General features: G+C 37.6%; 1 protein-coding gene and 1 long non-coding RNA gene across 7 annotated transcripts in view; one reads left to right on the top strand and one right to left on the bottom strand.

The window, feature by feature from the left end:
* The window catches only part of OSBPL10 (oxysterol binding protein like 10), an 85,909-nt gene that overhangs the window by 30,694 nt on the left and 36,846 nt on the right, over positions 1-18,369 (top strand). For 2 of the 3 annotated variants that reach the window (XM_088150858.1, XM_088150860.1), the window contains exons 4-5: positions 8,630-8,821; positions 15,376-15,586. In XM_088150858.1, the coding sequence (XP_088006984.1) occupies positions 8,630-8,821; positions 15,376-15,586 (403 nt within the window). The remainder of the gene's footprint in view (positions 1-8,629; positions 8,822-15,375; positions 15,587-18,369) is intronic. The other variant, XM_088150859.1, reaches the window with a different exon arrangement.
* Positions 2,136-18,367, bottom strand: LOC148214604 (uncharacterized). Of its 4 annotated transcripts, none has more exons than XR_015797935.1 (5): positions 15,370-15,500; positions 14,946-15,251; positions 5,079-5,198; positions 4,751-4,811; positions 2,141-3,753 (listed from the first exon to the last, which is right to left on the bottom strand). It is a non-coding gene; the product is annotated as an uncharacterized LOC148214604 (long non-coding RNA). The 4 variants fall into 4 exon arrangements; XR_015797936.1 differs by lacking the exon at positions 4,751-4,811 and adding an exon at positions 17,416-18,367 and having other exon boundaries at positions 2,142-3,753; positions 15,370-15,531; XR_015797938.1 differs by lacking the exon at positions 4,751-4,811 and adding an exon at positions 17,416-18,367 and having other exon boundaries at positions 2,143-3,753; positions 15,038-15,251; positions 15,370-15,531.

Below are 18,369 nucleotides of genomic sequence, written 5' to 3'. Positions count from 1 at the left end.
ATGGCAGTTGTAATATGGTGGAACCAGCAAATAAATGTTCTCTTTATTTCAAAGTATCTAGTTTTCAGTATTACCATGTAAATGCTGAAAAATCTTTCTCTTTGATGTGTTCTTTTTTATCTATTATGCTTTTTTGTAGTTTCCTCATGTCTGTCCTTCTTTCAGAAAAAAAAAATCTTTCCTCTGGACTCTTTAGCTAATCTCAATCTTTCTAGGGCTGTGGCAGCCTTTCTCAACCTTTTGAGCCTAGAGGAACCCTTGAAATATTTTCCAGGCCTTGGGGAATCCCTGTGCATTCAGGCTCAAATATAGGCCAGAGGTTACAAATTTATTATATTCATTTCATGTGTAGGCATTAACAGTGTTCTTAAACTAAAAATAAAGAATGAAACTTACCCCTTTAATGTGAAACCTGTGCTTGTTTTTTGCTGCATAAATACTCAATTCTGGGTCAAACTTGAGATAAGCACACACAGATTTAATCTTCAACTGAAATAAGTCAATTTCTGTCTTTGCTTTTGATGCTTGTTAAATAAGAAAAAGCTTGCTCACACATGTAAGAAGTTGAAAACTGCAGCAAAATGTTCAATGCCTTCCTATGAATGGCAGGATATTCTTCACAAAAATCCAGAACTTGTCCATGGGCAGATCAGTGAATCTCAAGTGTACGATCAGACTGTAGCTCACTAAGTTCTTCCTTTTCCTTCAAAGTGAAGTTCTCAGTCTGAGCAGAAGATGCAGAGAAAGGATCCCTCACCCAGTCATACATTTGTATTGAAAGGGAGGGAAAGTACTGATAAATTTTGTTCTGCAGTACTTCCAGGTGGCTATCAATTAGATTTGAGACTTTTTGGTATCCTCCTTTATTCTCAAGCCCAAGTAGCAGTGGAAACATTTCAGTATTTCCTTTTGCAATATGATTTTTCCAAACATTCAGTTTTCTTTTAAATCCAATAATCTTGTCACTTGAAGTCAAAACATTTTCTCCAGTGCCTTGCAGAGACTTGTTCAGCTGGTTCATGTGATGAAAGATGTCTGCTAAATATGCTGGTTTCTACAACTATTCTCCATCTTCAAAGCATTCAGCAAAATGTGGAATACTATTTCCTCGAAAATGCTCTTGCAATTCTGCCTTCAGCTCAGACACTCTGCTGAGAACTCTTCCTCTGCTGAGCTACCATATTTCTGTGTATCACAGGAGACTTATATACTCTTTGTTCAGGTTTTTACACATTTTTTAAAACATACTTGAGTGAACTGGTCTTTGTTTAATAAAGTTAACTATTTTTGTAGCATCATTCAGAACTTCTTTCATTTTGTCTCCAAGAGTTTTGACACCAACATCTCTGTGAAAAAAGTACTGTGTTGTGACAACATCAGGATTTTCTTTTCTTACAAGAGAAACGAAACTTCTCATAGAGCCAGCTATTGATGGAGCACCATCAGTACAGAAAGAAACTTTTTGTTTCCAGGTATAAAGACAAAACTTTAAATACATCTTGGCCTTTGCATGTTTCATGTAGTTCTTTGCAACAGAAAAAGTTTTCTGTTTTCAAGTTTTCTTGAATTTTACCATCATTTACAAATCTTACAAATGCCATAACATGACATTTATTGGTAAAATCTGTTGACTCATCAACTTGGATAGAAAAGTTGCTGTTCTTCAGTTTAACACACAAAATCTCTTCAGCATCATGTGACATGTTATCAGTATACCAATTTAGTGTACTGTTTGACAGTGGAACCTTTTCAGTTTCTTGTACTGTATCTGGTCCTAGCATTTTTCCCACTATTATTTACATGCTGGCATGATTACTTTCTCACCCAAAGCACGACTTTTCCTTTTCTGTGTAATAAGTTCTGCTACTAAATAATTTGCTTCCTGGGCTTTTTTTTACTGACTGTCATTCTATTAACAAAAGCTTTACTCTGTCTGTTCTGTGATTCCAATAGCCGTTTAAAGTAATCAGAACTTTTACTTGTCATATGGCTATGATTTGTAGTTAAGTGACTTTTTAATTTTGCTGGAGCCATTGCTGCATTTGTAAGTTGTTTGCCACAGATGAGGCACAATGGAATAGGACAACTTGGATCACCAGTCCATGCAAAACCCTTTGATAAATAGCTTTCATTGTAAAGACCTTTTTTTTTTTTTTGAGTCTGTTGATGTACCAGTGCAGGGAAATGCCTGAGATTTAAATTCTTCATTATTATCATAATTAAACTTATTGGTATTGTCCATTCTAGAATCCTCCTCTTCTCTCTCATACTTCCTTTTCAAAAATTGCCACATTGGACTCTCAGACATGACTGAACAAACATGTATGAAATTTATTTAAAATAGTGGGATAAAATAACTACAGGAAAACCGCAGGGAAAGAACTGATGTCACAGACTAAGTTGGATGAGTCCATTAATTTCTTGAAAAATGCACTTCTCCCTCCCCTTCCTTCAATATATTCCTCCCTTCCTGCAATATGGTGTTGCCTAAATTTGAAATAATTTTTTAAATAAATCACGGTCTCCCAGGGAACTCCTAGTGGCCTTGCGGAACCCTAGGTTTCCACGGAATCCTGGTTGAGAAACCCTGGGCTATGGTATTAGTGTTTCTTTTTCTCAAGCTTTCTGAATATGGTATTCACTATGTTGTTTCCCCCCCTCTTTTTTCCCAGTTCATTATTAGTCAAAGCTTGTCATTTTACCAGTGACATATTAATAGATTCAATTGCTGAATGTTATTAAAATGCCATCATTTTATTTCTGTTTATCATAAGGGATTATTATAATGCTCTTTTAGTTGGTTCTTCTCTGTTTTCTCCATTAGCCTCTTGTGCCTGTTTTGTTTTATTTATAAAACAATTTATATGGCCTCCCACCATGCGGCAGCAACTCTGGGCAACTACAGTGTTACCTCGGGTTACGAACGCCTCTGTTAACGAACTTTTCGGGTTACAACCAGCTCCGGCCGCAAAAATTTACTTCGGTTTGTGAACTCTGCCTCGGGGTACGAACAGGATACGCGGCCATTTTCCCTCCCGTGACACGTGGTCTGCAGCCATTTTTCCGCCCCTGACACGTGGGCCGCGGCCATTTTCCGCCCCTGACACGTGGTCTGCGGCCATTTTTCCGCCCCTGACACGTGGGCCGCGGCCATTTTTCCGCCCCTGACACGTGGGCCGCGGCCATTTTCCGCCCTGACACGTGGGCTGCGGCCATTTTTCCGCCCCTGACACGTGGTCCGCGGCCATTTTTCCGCCCCTGACACGTGGGCCGCGGCCATTTTCCACCCCTGACACGTGGTCGTAGGGAGGGGGACTCTCCCTCCAAGCAATAGCCGCCTCCCTGTCCTCCACGCCAGAACGGATTAACAGTAATTACATTGAACCTTATGGGGAAATTTCCTTCGGGTTGTGACCAATTCGGGGTGCGACCAGAGTCACGGAACAAATTAAGTTCGTAAACCGAGGTTCCACTGTAACAGCAAGTAAAACAGAAGTGATCTAGACAATTAAAAATAACAATCAATATCAGATTGATAACCACAGGGCTCACTTAACCACCTCGTTCCAATACTTGAGAGGAAAGTCAGATCTTTAAAATCTTGCAGAAGGCCAACAGGATTGCAGCCTTGCAAATCTCAGGGGGGTACTGTTCCACAAGGCAGCTGTCGTGACAGAGAAGGCATGTCTCATGGGTCCTGCAAGATGACGCTGCTTAATAGAAGAGATCTAGAGCACACCCACCTTGTCAAATCTGGTGAGATGAACAGAAAAAAATTAGAGACAAGTGGTTCCTGCAGGTAATTTGGCCCTACACAATGTAGGGCTTTATAGGTGATAACCACCACTTTGAATTGCACCTGGTGCAGCTCATGGAGCAGTGATATTACATAAGCATATCTTGACCCGGCTCAAACTGCTTGTGCATGATTGATGTCAGCCCTTTGAGATAGGCCAGGTCAGAAATACTCCACAAATTTGATTAGAACTCTACTGTATTGATATTAACTATAGAAACAGAATTTTGAAAACCAGACAGCATTTTCCCTTTTCTCCCTCTTATACCAAAAAGAGTTAAGCCAGGTCTTTAGTTTCTTTCTCACACTTTCTTGTTTTCCTGGGCTAAACTCATGTTTTATTAATGGTTACTACATACCAACTCCAAAGTAATTTCTGTGGTTCTCTACAGAAACACATAGCCTTTCATGTGGATATTCTGTCCTTGACACTCTTGCTTGCTTGTCTTCTCCATCATGCCTTTATCTATCTAGCTACCTAAAATCCTTAAGGGATATTTGAAATAAGATGTTGTTCTGTGTCTCTCATCATATTGAAATGAGGCAGTAGAAAAGCTGAATAAGAGTTTGAGTGTTATAATTGATTGGACGAGGGCCAGTAAACTGAAACTGAATCTATATACTATCCGTGGCGCTTCATCTTCCTGTCTGAGTGCTTGTCATCCTGTTCTGCAGATAACTTTTGTACTTTCCCAAAGGAACAGGACTGTAGTCAAGGGAGGATTTTTTTTACCTATCTTTGTCATCGGAAGTGCATTGTCCCTTTATGGCATAGAGCACCTTTTATCAGCTTAGGCTGATGTGCCAATTGCCATCCCATTTTTTTACATTTTGTCTTGATTTGGGATGGTCTGGGAACCATTCAAATAAGATCAAAGTAATGTGTTATAACTGGTGTTGCCTCTGAAAACTATTGGAAAGTTCAAATAATCATTATATTTCAGCCAAACCTACTTCAAAATCCTGTGGTATGCATAATATTGGAGGGGAGTATTATGTATGCTACTTGGAACACCTGCAGAAAAAAACATTGTATAAATACAAGAAATAAGCAGTGTGCTAAGAGATCCATTACTGGTCTGTCTGTAGAAATGTTAGGGAGAAGGTTTCTCATGGCCTATAAAACAAATAGGTAGAATTGCTTCTAGATGTCTTATGAGACAACCCTTTAGTGTGTATTATCTAAGTTAATTCAAACGTGGCAAACCAGCATTGCTGTATTTGAGGAAACTCCTTGTATTCTGCTAAGGTAGTATTTTAGGGATAAAGAGCTGTAGCTTACCTTGCAGGTTTCTCGAGGGTCTCAGGAGCTTGTATGGTGTGACGATGGCACTAGACAGTGCTGTTTTGTTCATTTTGGGGTTTTTTTTAAGGCTGGAAGGCTTCCTGCTTTCATCCATACCTTTAATTTTTTAAATATAATTTTTATTAAAGATTTTTTAAAAGGAAGATAAAAACTAATACAAACTAATATAAAGTAAGAAAAGAAACAGAAAAGAAACAGAAAGAAATAAAAGAGAAAGCTAAAAGTGCAAGAAAGGAAAAATAAACAAAAGAAAAATAGAAAAAAGATACAAAGAAGTAGCTTCTGATCTTTATAGCAGTTATAAGTACAATTATAAATGTACCTCTTACTCTGTGGTTACAATGTACAGTACTGTGCAAAAGTTTCACGCAGGTGTGAAAAAATGCTGTAAAGTAAGAATGCTTTCAAAAATATATATTGTACAGTGGAACCTCGGGTTATGAACGCTTCTGTTAACGAACTTTTCGGGTTACGACCAGCTCCGGCCGCAAAATTTTGCCTTGGTTTACGAACTCCGCCTCAGGGTACGAACAGGATATGCGGCCATTTTCCCTCCCGTGACACGGTCCGCGGCCATTATTCCGTCTCTGACACGTGGGCCGCGGCCATTTTCCGCCCCTGACACGTGGTCTGCGGCCATTTTTCCGCCCGACACGTGGTCCGTGGCCATTTTCCGCCCCTGACACGTGGTTGTAGGGAGGGGGACTCTCCCTCCAAGCAATAGCTGCCTCCCTGTCCTCCACGCCAGAACTGATTAACAGTAATTACATTGAACCTTATGGGGAAATTTCCTTCGGGTTGCGACCAATTCGGGCTGCGACCAGAGTCACGGAACGAATTAAGTTCGTAACCCGAGGTACCACTGTAATTGTTTATCAATTTACAAAATGCAAAGTGAGCGAACAGAAGAGAAATCCAAATCAAATCAATATTTGGTGTGACCACCCTTTGCCTTCAAAACAGCATCAGTTCTTCTAGGTACACTTACACTGTGTAAATTTGGGGCCAATCACATGCCTCCCTGATGGTATGGCATGATGGATAAGTATCTGCCTGTATTTCTCAGCATTGAGGACACCACTGATCCTGACCAAATCTCCAACTCCATTTGCAGAAATGCAGCTCCAAACCTGCAAGGAACCTCCACCATGCTTCACTGTTGCCTGCAGACACTCATTATTGTACTACTCTCCAGCCCTTCGGCAAACAAACTACCTCCTGCTACAGCCAAATATTTCAAATTTGGACTCATCAGTCCAGAGCACCTGCTGCCATTTTTCTGCACCCCAGTTCCTATGTTTTCGTGCATAGCTGAGTCGCTTAGCTTTGTTTCCACATCGAAGGTACGGCTTTTTGGCTGCAGTTCTTCCATGAAGACTACTTCTGGCCAGACTTCTCCGGACAGTAGATGGGTGTACCTGGCTCCCACTGGTTTCTGCCAGTTCTGTGCTGATGGCACTGCTGGACATCTTCCGATGTCGAAGGGAGGCAAGCATGATGTGTCTTCCATCTGCTGTATTAAGTTTCCTTGGCTGACCACTGTGTCTACGGTCCTCAACGTTGCCCATTTCTTTGTGCTTCTTCAAAAGAGCTTGAACAGCACATCTTGAAACCCCAGTCTGCTTTGAAATGTTTGGCTGGGAGAGACCTTGCTGATGCAGTATAACAACCTTGTGTCTTGTTGCTGTGCTCAGTCTTGCCATGCTGTATGACCTGTGACATGAAACTATCTTCCACAACCTCACCTTAGTAGCAGAGTTTGGCTGTTCCTCACCCAGTTTTAAGCCTCGTACACAGCTGTTTCTGTTTCAGTTAATGACTGTGTTTCAACTTACATATGAAATTGATGATCATTAGCACCTGCTTGTTATAATTGGTTAATCATACACCTGGCTCTAATCCTACAATATCCCTGACTTTGTGCAAGTGTACAAAGTGTGCAAGTGTAAGAATTGATGCTGGTTTGAAGGCAAAAGGTAGTCACACCAAATATTGATTTGATTTAGATTTCTCTTCTGTTTGCTCACTTTGCATTTTGTAAATAGATAAACATAAACAATTACAATATATATTTTTGAAAGCATTCTTACTTTACAGCATTTTTTCACACCTGCCTAAAAGTTTTGCAGAGTACTGTAACTCTCTTCTTTCTATAATCTATTCTGTCTAATCATGAAAACCATAAATCATAAGTTCATTTCTGTTTTGTGCAAAAAGTCCATAAGGGGTTTCCAGTCAGCAATAAATGTAGATATTGCCTTTTCTCTGATCAAAGAAGTCAATTTAACCATCTCAGCAAGTTCCATCATCTTCACCAACCATGCCTCCATTGTGGGTAGTGCCATATCTTTCCATCTTTGTGTATACAATTATCTTGCTGCAGTTATGTACAAAAACAAAGTTCCATGACTTTTTTCCAACTGTCCATCAATCCCAAAAGAAAAGCCTCCAGTCTCAATTGTATATTAATCTTTAAAATCCTTTGAATCAGTGTGTGTATTTGAATCCAACATTTTCTAGCTTTTTTACACATCCACCAAACATGATAAAATGTCCCTTCTTGTTGTTCACATTTCCAACATAAATTTGAAGCTTTAAAGTCAGATGCCATCTCTATCACTCCATAGTTCCTCCAGCTGATTCCTTTGGCATTACTTTAGTTTAATTATGGGCTAGATAAAAATGAACAAACTAAAGTCAAATCTTGGTAAAATGGAGGTACTGTTGAAAAGAAACCAGAATCTGGGATTCAATTCTAGCCTGCTCCTAATGGGGTTGCATTCCCCTTAGAAGAGCAGGTTTGCAACCTGATGTGTTATATTTGACTGTTTCTGGATCTCTAGACAGTGGTGGTGGGAAGCAAGGCATATCCATAGTTATATTTAGTCAAGTTAGTAATAAATGTTTTGATTTTATCACAGTGTGAGTTGGTGCAAAATATGGTAGCTAGGTTGCTAACCAGTAATTGATACAGAATCATATCATTTCCAGATTGAAAGATATGCACTGACTCCTATTTGTTTTCAGAACACAAGTTACTCATTTTAGTCATGAACTTTAAACAGATTAGGATCTGAGTATCTTGAATATTTATTCTCATTATGAGCTTGTTTGGGCATTAATGCCATGAGAAGCACTCTTAAAGCCATCCCCATTTTCAGAAATGTGTTTGCTGGGCATATGGGAAAGAACTTTTCTCTATGTAGCTATCAGACTGTGAAAGGCCTTAGCCTCCATTCCTTTCATGGAGGGGTCATGGAAAAGGTCAAGAACCTTCTCTTTAACAAGATTTTTGGGGTTTGACAATAATTTTAGCTGAAGCTTTTATTAGATTTTGTGTTTTGTTTTTTGACTGGTAGCAGCCTTTAATGCCATACTGATAGAAAGATTGTTTTAGAAAAAAAATTGAATAATAAATAACAGCAATCATGCTTTCATTGCCTTCACAAGTACAAATGTTTCTCTATTATCTGAAGGAAGTCCTCATTCTTCATGTCATTTTGCTTTTAACTCTCTGGTTTTTCTAGAGCACTCCACCCTCACGAGCAAAAGGCTTGTCTTTGCTGCCCTTTGGAGTAGCTAGCTCCACATCTCTCAATTCTCAAAAAATCGTGAATCCAAGTGGGCCTCCAGTTGTCACCATTACACACCACAAATCTCCTGTGGCAGCCCGAAAAGCCAAAGCCCAGTGTCCCCGCCAGCTTCATGGAGTCAGAGAAGTAAGAACTATATGGAATTCTTCTATGGGTGAAAATGTGATGTAATCTCTGAAGTACGTGGTTGGATATTATGAATAGAAGCACTTATTTAGTTTTTTAAATCTCTTTTGTAATATAGAGCAGTATAAAAGTAAAATTAACACTAATGACCTGTTTAAATGGTAAGAATTTTTAAAAGCTAACTGCTAACCTTTAATTTTGTATTAGTAGAGCATTTACAAGTGTTTTGCATTTGCAAGTATTTTGGACTGGTAGGCTCAATTGGAATTTAAAGAACATCTTCAGGGCATTCCCACAAAATCTCTGCCTTGATAGGAGTGGGCAGTCATAAAACACCCATTTTCCAGAAAATAGGCTATTGAAATTGTTTCTACCTTCCCACCTTCTACTATTCCAGGATACTCTCCGCTATGATGGTTTATTTTTTTTCTGGGCAGATGAACGGCACTAGATAGAGCCTAGTCTGCAGTGACTTGTTTAAAATTTACACACAACACACGTGAAAATCAGGCAGAGCTTTGATTGCATGGCCATGTCTGCCATTTTTATTTTTTTGACTATACCCTGCAGACACCCTGGGATGAAAGAGTACTGTATACTAAGAAAGAGGCTGCCCAGGAAAATTGCATTAACAATTTAAAATATTTTTAATTGTCACACTTTTGGCAAAAAAATCCCTTTCATAAATGTGCTTACTCTAGTTAAACTGTATTAGTGACCTGAAAACTACACTTTCTGTTGTGGGATTTGCACCAGAGGTTTTAACAGGTTTGTCCAAAACTGAGTAGGTGGGAAAAATAAACATTTTAATGAAACAGTTTTCTAAATATAGGAGCTGTCAGCAACTTTCTAGTTTTGACAGAAGGACCTCTCAGAAGTGAAAGCTTTCATATTTTCACACATCAAGTTGGGTAACTGAAATAATATAGGTATACCTCAGTTCTAAGTACAGCATAATGGTTTTCTTTGCATAAATGGATATCAGGAATCCCAAAGGCCTGCGGAGATGTGCAGAAAGAGTGTAGAGGTACTGTACTGCACAACCTGAGCTCTAGTTTAATTTGGTCATTAGAAGTTTTCATCAGATGTGAAGTAAATATATTGTGAAGTCTTGCGAATCATTGAGGCTGGTAAAATTTTCTCTCTTTGGTATGTGTGTACATGTGTATGTATATATGTATATTCCATTTTGTAGGGGGGAAAACGGTATCCCGTTATGGCTGCTGATAGGTTTCGTACCCCAAGCTTATCTCCTCTGAGTACTTTATAACATTCACTGTAACTGAATGGATTTTAATGCTTAAACTAGTTTTCAAATTATACCCTGCACAATTAACTGTACAGATAGATATATTTTCAGCAATTAAATCGCTTATTGCACATTTTTGTGTGTCTTGGAAGTCTATAGAATAATAGCAAATAACTATTGCTTAATATATTGCATAGATGCTGTAATATATTTTATATATATATATAATGCTTTAGATTTTCAGTTTTAGATTTTAGATTTTCGTTTATTGAAAAAGACTAATTTTTCTTAACAACAAATGCGTTAAAATACCTGAGACTAGAATTTAATTTCTAATAACTGAAAGTATTTTGTTTAGATTTGGATGCTTGCCAAGCTTCACCTCTGTGTGAGAGATGTCCTAATTCTGCAGATTTAGCATTTTAGAAAGATGTATCTTTAGTATTAGAGATTTATAATCCTAAAGTTCAATATTTGATGAAGAAACTGGAATGGTGTGGGTTCAATCAAGTATTTGCCTATAAGGCAGAAATACGTGTGTTAGTGTATTTATTGATGTACTTTCTCCAAATGTCCTTATTTTTTCAAACTTCAAAAGAAAAAATAACTAAATTGGAACTGTTGTTTTCCAACATGAAGTAATTAGCATCAATATAGAAATATTTTTTTAAAAGGGAAAGCCTCAACAGTGAAAGCTTTTGCTAATGGAATTGTGGCTAGAATGCTTCATAAAGAGGCAGAACATTTGTGAGGTTATTAATGGTAAATTTTAAAATATAATGGGGAAAAGCTATAATGAAACTTTTGAAAGGACTCGATGTGTCATGGTGCATAACGTAACACTTTTGAATCTCAGACCTGGTCCATAATGTACTAAGGACTGGGTAAGGCAGGTCTCATTTATATAAGTCTTGTGCCTTTGCTATGTTCCATTAGCCCAGTTCCGCATCAAAGACTCAAACTATAGTGAATGATAAGATAGGTGGCAACTGGATTTCAAATTTTAAAACTCTTAGGGTACAGTTTAGGTTGCCTCTCTTAAAATTCAAAGCTATATGTTGTGACTGCTTAAATTCAGGCTTTTTACCTTGTTGCCTGCTTAGTAGTGCAGTGTTTTCAAGGCGGTAGCTATTGTCTCAGGTGTTATTGTTTTAATGCAGAGTGAAGATGAGTGGCATTGTTTGATCACATTTGGCATGGTATACGCTCAACCAAACATGCTTAGTTGAGAGTATACCATGTGTGTTCTCATAAAATAGTGCCTATAACCAAATAATTACTAATGTAGGTATGGCCAATCACAAAGCATCCATTTACCATATGAGAGACTGGTAAGATGGCTTCCTATTACCTGTCTAGTCCTCAGAATGCTTTTTACTAACCTAGCTTAATTTTATCTTTTTTCTACTCAGGAGCCAAACATCTAAGGATGCTTATGGGATCTATGTTGTCCCAGACAGGTTTTTGGAAATAAAGATCATGTCAAAACGTCTTCTAAAACGGGGGTTCCTAAACTTTTTGCCATCACATCTCCCTTAATGTCTTAATGTACATACCTCCCCTAAAAATCCAAACACCAAAATGAACACAAATGGACAATAAAAACAATACAATGAAACTTTGGGAAAAGTGGATTTATTGTAATAATGTACAACTAAAAGGTTCTTCACACCTCCCCTGGATTCTGTTTGCACCTTCCCAAGGAAGGTATACTTCACAGTTTGGGAAACTCTGCTTTAAAGCATGAAGTGGGGCAGGGAATTTGGCAGCCACAACTGGAAATACTTTCAGGCATATTGGTGCTCACCAGTAGTCCATGGAGAACACAAGAAATAGTCTATTCTTAAGTAGTTTATTAGCAAGTTGAAAATTATGGCTATCAAGGATAGGGATAGAAACATGGAGCTAGACTGAGTTGTGTTTGATCAGGTCTCACACACAACTCAGTTTAGCTGTAGAGATTGAGAATGTTCACTTGTAGCTTTAATGTTTTCTGTTAAGTATTACAGAATATTAAACTCTTTTTGAAAATTTCAGTACTATTAGATTAGCTTTTCTGAGTGGAAGAAGTATGCAATCTGAGGAACTCTTGTAGCTGAACATGCATCTCAAAAGCCATGGCTTTGGCTTCCATAAATTTTTCAAAATTGTTATTTTCGACTTAACAGAAATGGAAATTAAATACATTTTAAATACAAATCCATCCCACTATTGTCTTTTAGGATAAGCAGAGTTATGCAAAGTGATCTACCACTGTAATGATCTTCAAAGAAAGGCATTTTAGAAATTTTATTATATATATGGTAGTCCTTCGGAATCAAAGAAACACTGTTGTGCAGTTCTTCTGTGGACATGGAGGTGGTTCCGCAGTCTGTTGTAATGAGGGAATAGCCATCTTGCTCAAACCATGGTTGGTGCTCTTGAAAGGATACTAAGTTCACATACTTCCTGTCTAGTCACTCCTGGAAATGGTTTGTTAACTGCTTTTCAGCTATTAGGAACTTCTGGATTGACATGTTTTATAGCACCAGGTGACTTTCCTTCAATCCTTAGCAAAAGAAGTTTTAACTACAAGTTCTTAAGTTTAAGAACTTAAAAACATTTTTTTTAATAAACAGCAAAAGGATGATTAAAACTTTGATTTTAGAAAGTTACAAACCGACTAAGGGTCCAGATAAATTTGAAATAAGATTTTGGAATTAATTATAAAGAATCCTTCCCATGGGAAAATGCTTTTGTTTTGATTAAAAAAAAAACATAGTTAAGACTTTAAAAATTGGACACTAGAGGGAACTGGAAGGAACTAAAGATTAGAATTAAAGGAGAAGAACACTCAAACTTGACTTTCAATTACAGAATGATACAAAATATTTTAACATTGGACATATTGATGAATATTTTTGAACAATGGACTCAGAAGTTAATTTTTAAACTGTCTGCCTCTATAGATAGACTGTGTCTAAAAGATGTTCTGGAAAAAGAACAAGTTCTACCTGACAAGATCGAGACTGAGTTGAAAGTGGATTTAAAATGACAGGCTACAAGAATGACATGGAAAAAGATGTTACACTGGCAATACCAAAGAAAATGGCTGATTTCTAATAATTAAAAAGGATATACAAACAACAAACCAAGAGAGTGACCTGGATAATTTTCCAATATTGGATTTACAAAAGAGGCTTGTTAAAGTTTTGTAGAATTTTGTGAGAAGGGATAAAGAAAAAATGAAAACAAATCAAGTTCTATGACATTATTTGAAGGAACTAAAGATCAAGATTGGAAGACATGAAAGGAAGGAATATAAAGCTAGCTTATTTGATCAAGGCTAAAATAGATAAGTTGTTATCTCTGGTAACCCTTAATGAACTTTTGCTGACATCAGGACTGAAATGATGATATTTTATGGATTTGTTTATAGAGAAGAGATGGGATATGGGGGGAATAGATCATTTGTTGGACTTTAAGAGAAGGTGCTAAGTTACTAAAATTATTTATACTTGTGATGAAGATGGGAAGTCACTTCTTTATATATTTCTTTTTTTTCTTTACTATATTTTTATTTTTTATTTTTCTTTCTCTTTCTTCCTTTTTTCTTTCTTTTCTGCACCTTCTGCTTTTTCTTTTTATTCTTTTAGTTTTTTTCCCCAGTTTGTATTAGTTTTTATTGTTGTAATTATAATTCTTAATAAAATTACTATTAAAAAACCCTAAACCTATCATAATAGACAAATTATCTATTTGGTCTACTTTTTTACCATTTATTTATAATTTGCCATTGCTCCCTTTTCTCTCTCACACAAAACAACCTTAGTCTTTGCTAACTGTCAGATCCATTTTGCTCATTTCCTTAGTCTATCTAACATTTGCTACAAATTGTTAGGGTTCTCAGCCAAGAACATATCATCTGCACATTCACATCCATGACCAGTGTGCCTCTAATGTCACCACAAGCATTCCTTATTGTTTTATCCAGGAATAATTAATCAACCAGGGGTCTTCGCATATCCTTGTTTTACTCCTTGCTCAGGACTAAATCATTTGCTAAGCACTTATTCTCACACATTTTCTTTCCCTCATGTACTCTTCCTACTGACTTCGGCAACCAATCTTCAACTCTATATTCATGCAAAATATCCCATAATTGAAGCTTATTCATTTTATCTTACACTTTCTCTACATCAACAAACAGAATAAACTTGCTTACATTCATACATTTCTCAGTAACCTGCTGAAGAACAAAAATCTGGTCTGTGCACTGTGAGCAGCATCTCAAACAAAAAAGATTTGTATCTTTTTGATTCTGACAAACACCTTCCAGACACAATGAACAAACTAATCCCCATGCAGTTTTGTATTCACTCTTGCTATCTTTTCCTTTATATATGTGAACAGTAACAACATTCTCCCGATTGTCAAGCCCAGATGCAATCTTCACACACACATTAAGCAGGTTGCACAACCACTCCATAAGCAAACCACATCCATATCTTAAGTTTTCTACTCGTGCAACTTTACTATTTTTCAGTCTTCTCATAGTGTTAATGACTTTATGTTAACCAGTATTTTTATAGGTAGTAACACTTTTCCATTTCAATTCTACACGTATCACTGTAGTTGTCATAAAATCTCTGTAATAGTCCTTGTTGCATTTTCTCACTTCAATTTCAGCCCAAATCATTATAAATCTTTATTTTTAATTCTGTTCACTGTACTGTGGGCACATTTAGCCCTCTTTACATGTGTCCATAGCAATTTTTTATTTCCATCAAAATTGCTGTTTTCTCTCCTTCCTTTAAGTATTCTCGCTGTCTTTCTTTACATTCTTTGCAACCATCTTTTATTGTATATTCCCATTATACAATAGCTTTCTCTTACCGTCATTTCTGCAGCATTCTCTTATATGCATTTTTCTTCATCCGCAGTCTCTTTACTTCATCATTTCACCAAGGATCTTTTTTCATACTTACCATTAGCATAAGTTCACTAACTTCTATGGCATTCTGTAACATAATTCTCTTCACTCTGTTCCAAGCGGCTTCCGTACTCTCTTCCTTTGTGCTTGTTTTCCATTTATTCACTTGGGAAATTAATCTGTCAGAAAAGTATTAGAACTTTTTCATACAGGACTCATACTTCCTCTTCAATCATTCTGCTTTCACTTTAGTTTCTTTCACTTCTTACCTGTTTAAAAGGGAGAGCATTATATTACATCTCAGAAAGTGGGATGCCATGGAATTAACTTTTGCCAAATTGGATTTTATATGTATATGATTTTAAAGCAAATAATATATATATATACTTGCAGATTATGACTCAAGTGGAGGGACAACAGAAGAACCTTGTGCAAGCCATTGAATCCCTTCCAGATTCTGGTCCTCTTTCTGCCTTGGATCAAGACTTGCTGCTTTTAAAAGCTACCTCTGCTGCCGCTCTCAGTTGCCTGGGGGAATGCCTGCATTTGCTACAACAAAACATAAACCAAGTGAGCCCACCTAGGAACAGAACATTACCTTCAGGTGCGTAAAGCTGGCTGGATTTCTTTCTTTCTTTTCCCCCACTGGCCATGTGGTAGTTGTACTTGCAATACAACAGGACTAGAATTTTCCAGTTATACAGTAAATGAAAGGAGGCTTTTAGTCAAAATATATAAAAATAGAATCATGGAACCTCAGTGAATAACAAACTGTGCCAATATTAAACATTTATTTTTATCTTGAGGATGACATTAAAGTCATTTTATACAGTATTTATACATATACCTAATGGGGAGAGAAAATCATGACGATCTTTGCCAGTACTTTATGAATGCATACCATACTGAAGCATTATTTTTGGTATTGTTATCATTAATTCAAGGCAAGATAATGAAGACATTGAAGATCATTGTATTGTCCTGCCAAATATAGCCCCTATGGGAGGCTGTTGAGTGGTTTAGCTGTTCTTGCTTTATTTTTTTTACCATGGTACTGTCATTCAGATTATAATCACTTTTTTTTTTTAATTAAAGAAATGGACCATTGCAAAGTAGCATTCTTTGAATATTTTTGAATTTCAATTGTGTAAATTTGAGACAACATTCTTATTTGAGATGCATGATAAAAAATCCAGTAATTCCCATAAATGTGAATCTGAAATGCTACTATATAAAGTTAACCCTGTGTTCCCTACGTGCTTGACCAGCATGGTATGTTTTGGCTCAGCATATGAAATTTTGGATTTGTAAGTATAAATAACCAGATGTCAAACTTACCTGGCTGAACTCCTATAGCAGAATTGAGTCATAGTCTTAGGCTTAGCAGCTTTGTCATTTTAAGTCAAAACATTGTTGTTGAAGTTTTGTTGGAATTTCTTTCCTGTCTGTGTATGCTTTGACTATATTGACGTGGAGGCTTTTTTTGCACTATTGACCTGGGACTCTACAGCCAAGTTCATTGACTCTGTAGGTCACTCATAATAAAGCAACAAAGATCTAGAGGTGATGTTTGCTTTGGTTTCTAGCCACTGGAATGTATTAAGGCGCTAAGCACTTGGCAAGCAGAAGAGCACAGCTTCTGGAATTCTTTCCTTGTTTCATCATAAACAGTACAGTATGAACAAATGGCATTTGCAGAATTCTGGGAAATTAAATAGTCCTCTCTGTGAAGTAGAAACTGCTTCAAGTTTATATTTAATCTAAAAGACAATTTGTTCATCTATGCCTATATTGTTCTATTTGAAGCAGATTCTTGGCTGCGGATGCTGTTATGATCGCCACATGTCTGAAAAAATCTCAGGTGCCCAGCTGTTCAAGCGGTTATATTTTTAATGCTAGAGTTTAAATTTCCCAGTTTTGATTTTTCTAAAATAAAACGCTACGATAATTTTTAAAGTAAATGAATATGTTCAGATTCAGTTCCACACTGGAATAAAAAAGTGGCACGTTATAGTACTTGAGTGCCTGGGTAAAAAACTAAACTGTAGTTGAAACCTATATGCTGCTTACAAGCCAGAAATGAAGTTTTTTCTATTAATTTCAAAAGAACCAATTGTATGGAACGTTTTTCTGTTTGAGGATTGTCATTAACAGCAGAGGCACTGTTTAAACAGATAAGTACGTAGATACAGAGACATCTTGATAACTGCTGTGACAGTAGAAAAGTGAGATAGAGTAGAAAGGGCAGGAGAATCAAGGTCCTTGTGCCAGCTCCTCTGTGTTTCCTGCTTTTGATTCATCAAAGCCCACCCGTACTGTTTAATGCCCAAATGTAAATGCCCTCCAGAAGGAAATATCCATGAGAAATTTCCAAGAAAGAGGAGCTGAAAGCCAGTCTGATTATCACAAGCTTTATTAAAGGTAAATACTTACAGGAGTAAACTTCCAATGCTCCCTGTGACAGAGGTATGTATGCTGTGTACTGCCATGGCACATCTGTGCCAAAGGGCTGGTTTGTAAAACTTTTATAGCCATGCGCAAAACAAGATGTGTGAAAAACTAGCTTATCAGTGAAATGCCCTTCCTGTGAACTTCTCAGTATCTCTGCACTTGGCATTACCTCAGTGTGCATTTCCAGATACAGTCTGTGCCATGCAGGGCATCATTTTTAATACTAAAAGTTCACACATTGGTTAAACTTGGTGTTAGCTTGGCTCAGTGTATACACGTGCATTTTTTTTTTTTTTAATCTGCGCTCAGTCATTACCGACTCTGCAGTGACTGCTTGGACGAGTCCTTGCAGTTTTCAAGGCAAGTGTTTCGGAAGTGGTTTGCCAGAGCCTCCTTCCTAGAGCAGAGCCCAGCTGGTGAGCACAGGAGGCAGGGCTTCGGTTGCTTCGCGCCCTTTTCGGGTGCGCGCGGTTTCGTGCTTACCGGCAACTGCTCCTGACTCCTTTTGCAAGGCGCCACCAGCATTTTTCCTCCCACAGGAGTGAGAGTACCCATTTATCTACTCACGTGAGTTTTCGAACTGTTGGGTTGACAGGAACTGGGGAGGAAACAGGAGCTCACCCTGTTAACGCGAAGGCTGGACTCGAACTGCTGAAGCGTCGACCATTTCTGGCCGGCAACTTTCAGCGTCATTAAGCCGCTGCGCCACCACGTCCCCTTATACACGTGCATAGGTTCTTGTAAAAGGCAGCAGCAGGACCTTCAACATTATGCCTTCCTCATGTTCCATAAAACCTTCTGGCCACCTTTGCTATTCCAGAAGGATGTAACCAGACAGAAATACGCTGAAAGAGATGTTTCTTCTCTAGAGTTTCTATGTTGTTGCCCCGTCTTCCTACTGAACAGATGGAATGCACGCTGCAGGAAAGACATTGC

Source organism: Python bivittatus, unplaced genomic scaffold (assembly GCF_059951505.1).
Source record: "Python bivittatus isolate LINGU-HERP-01145 unplaced genomic scaffold, Pbiv_v1 ctg000610_np1212, whole genome shotgun sequence".
In the NCBI taxonomy this organism is placed as follows: domain Eukaryota; kingdom Metazoa; phylum Chordata; class Lepidosauria; order Squamata; family Pythonidae; genus Python; species Python bivittatus.
Note: the sequence above shows the minus strand (reverse complement) of the source record. Positions and strands in the feature narration are given on the sequence as shown.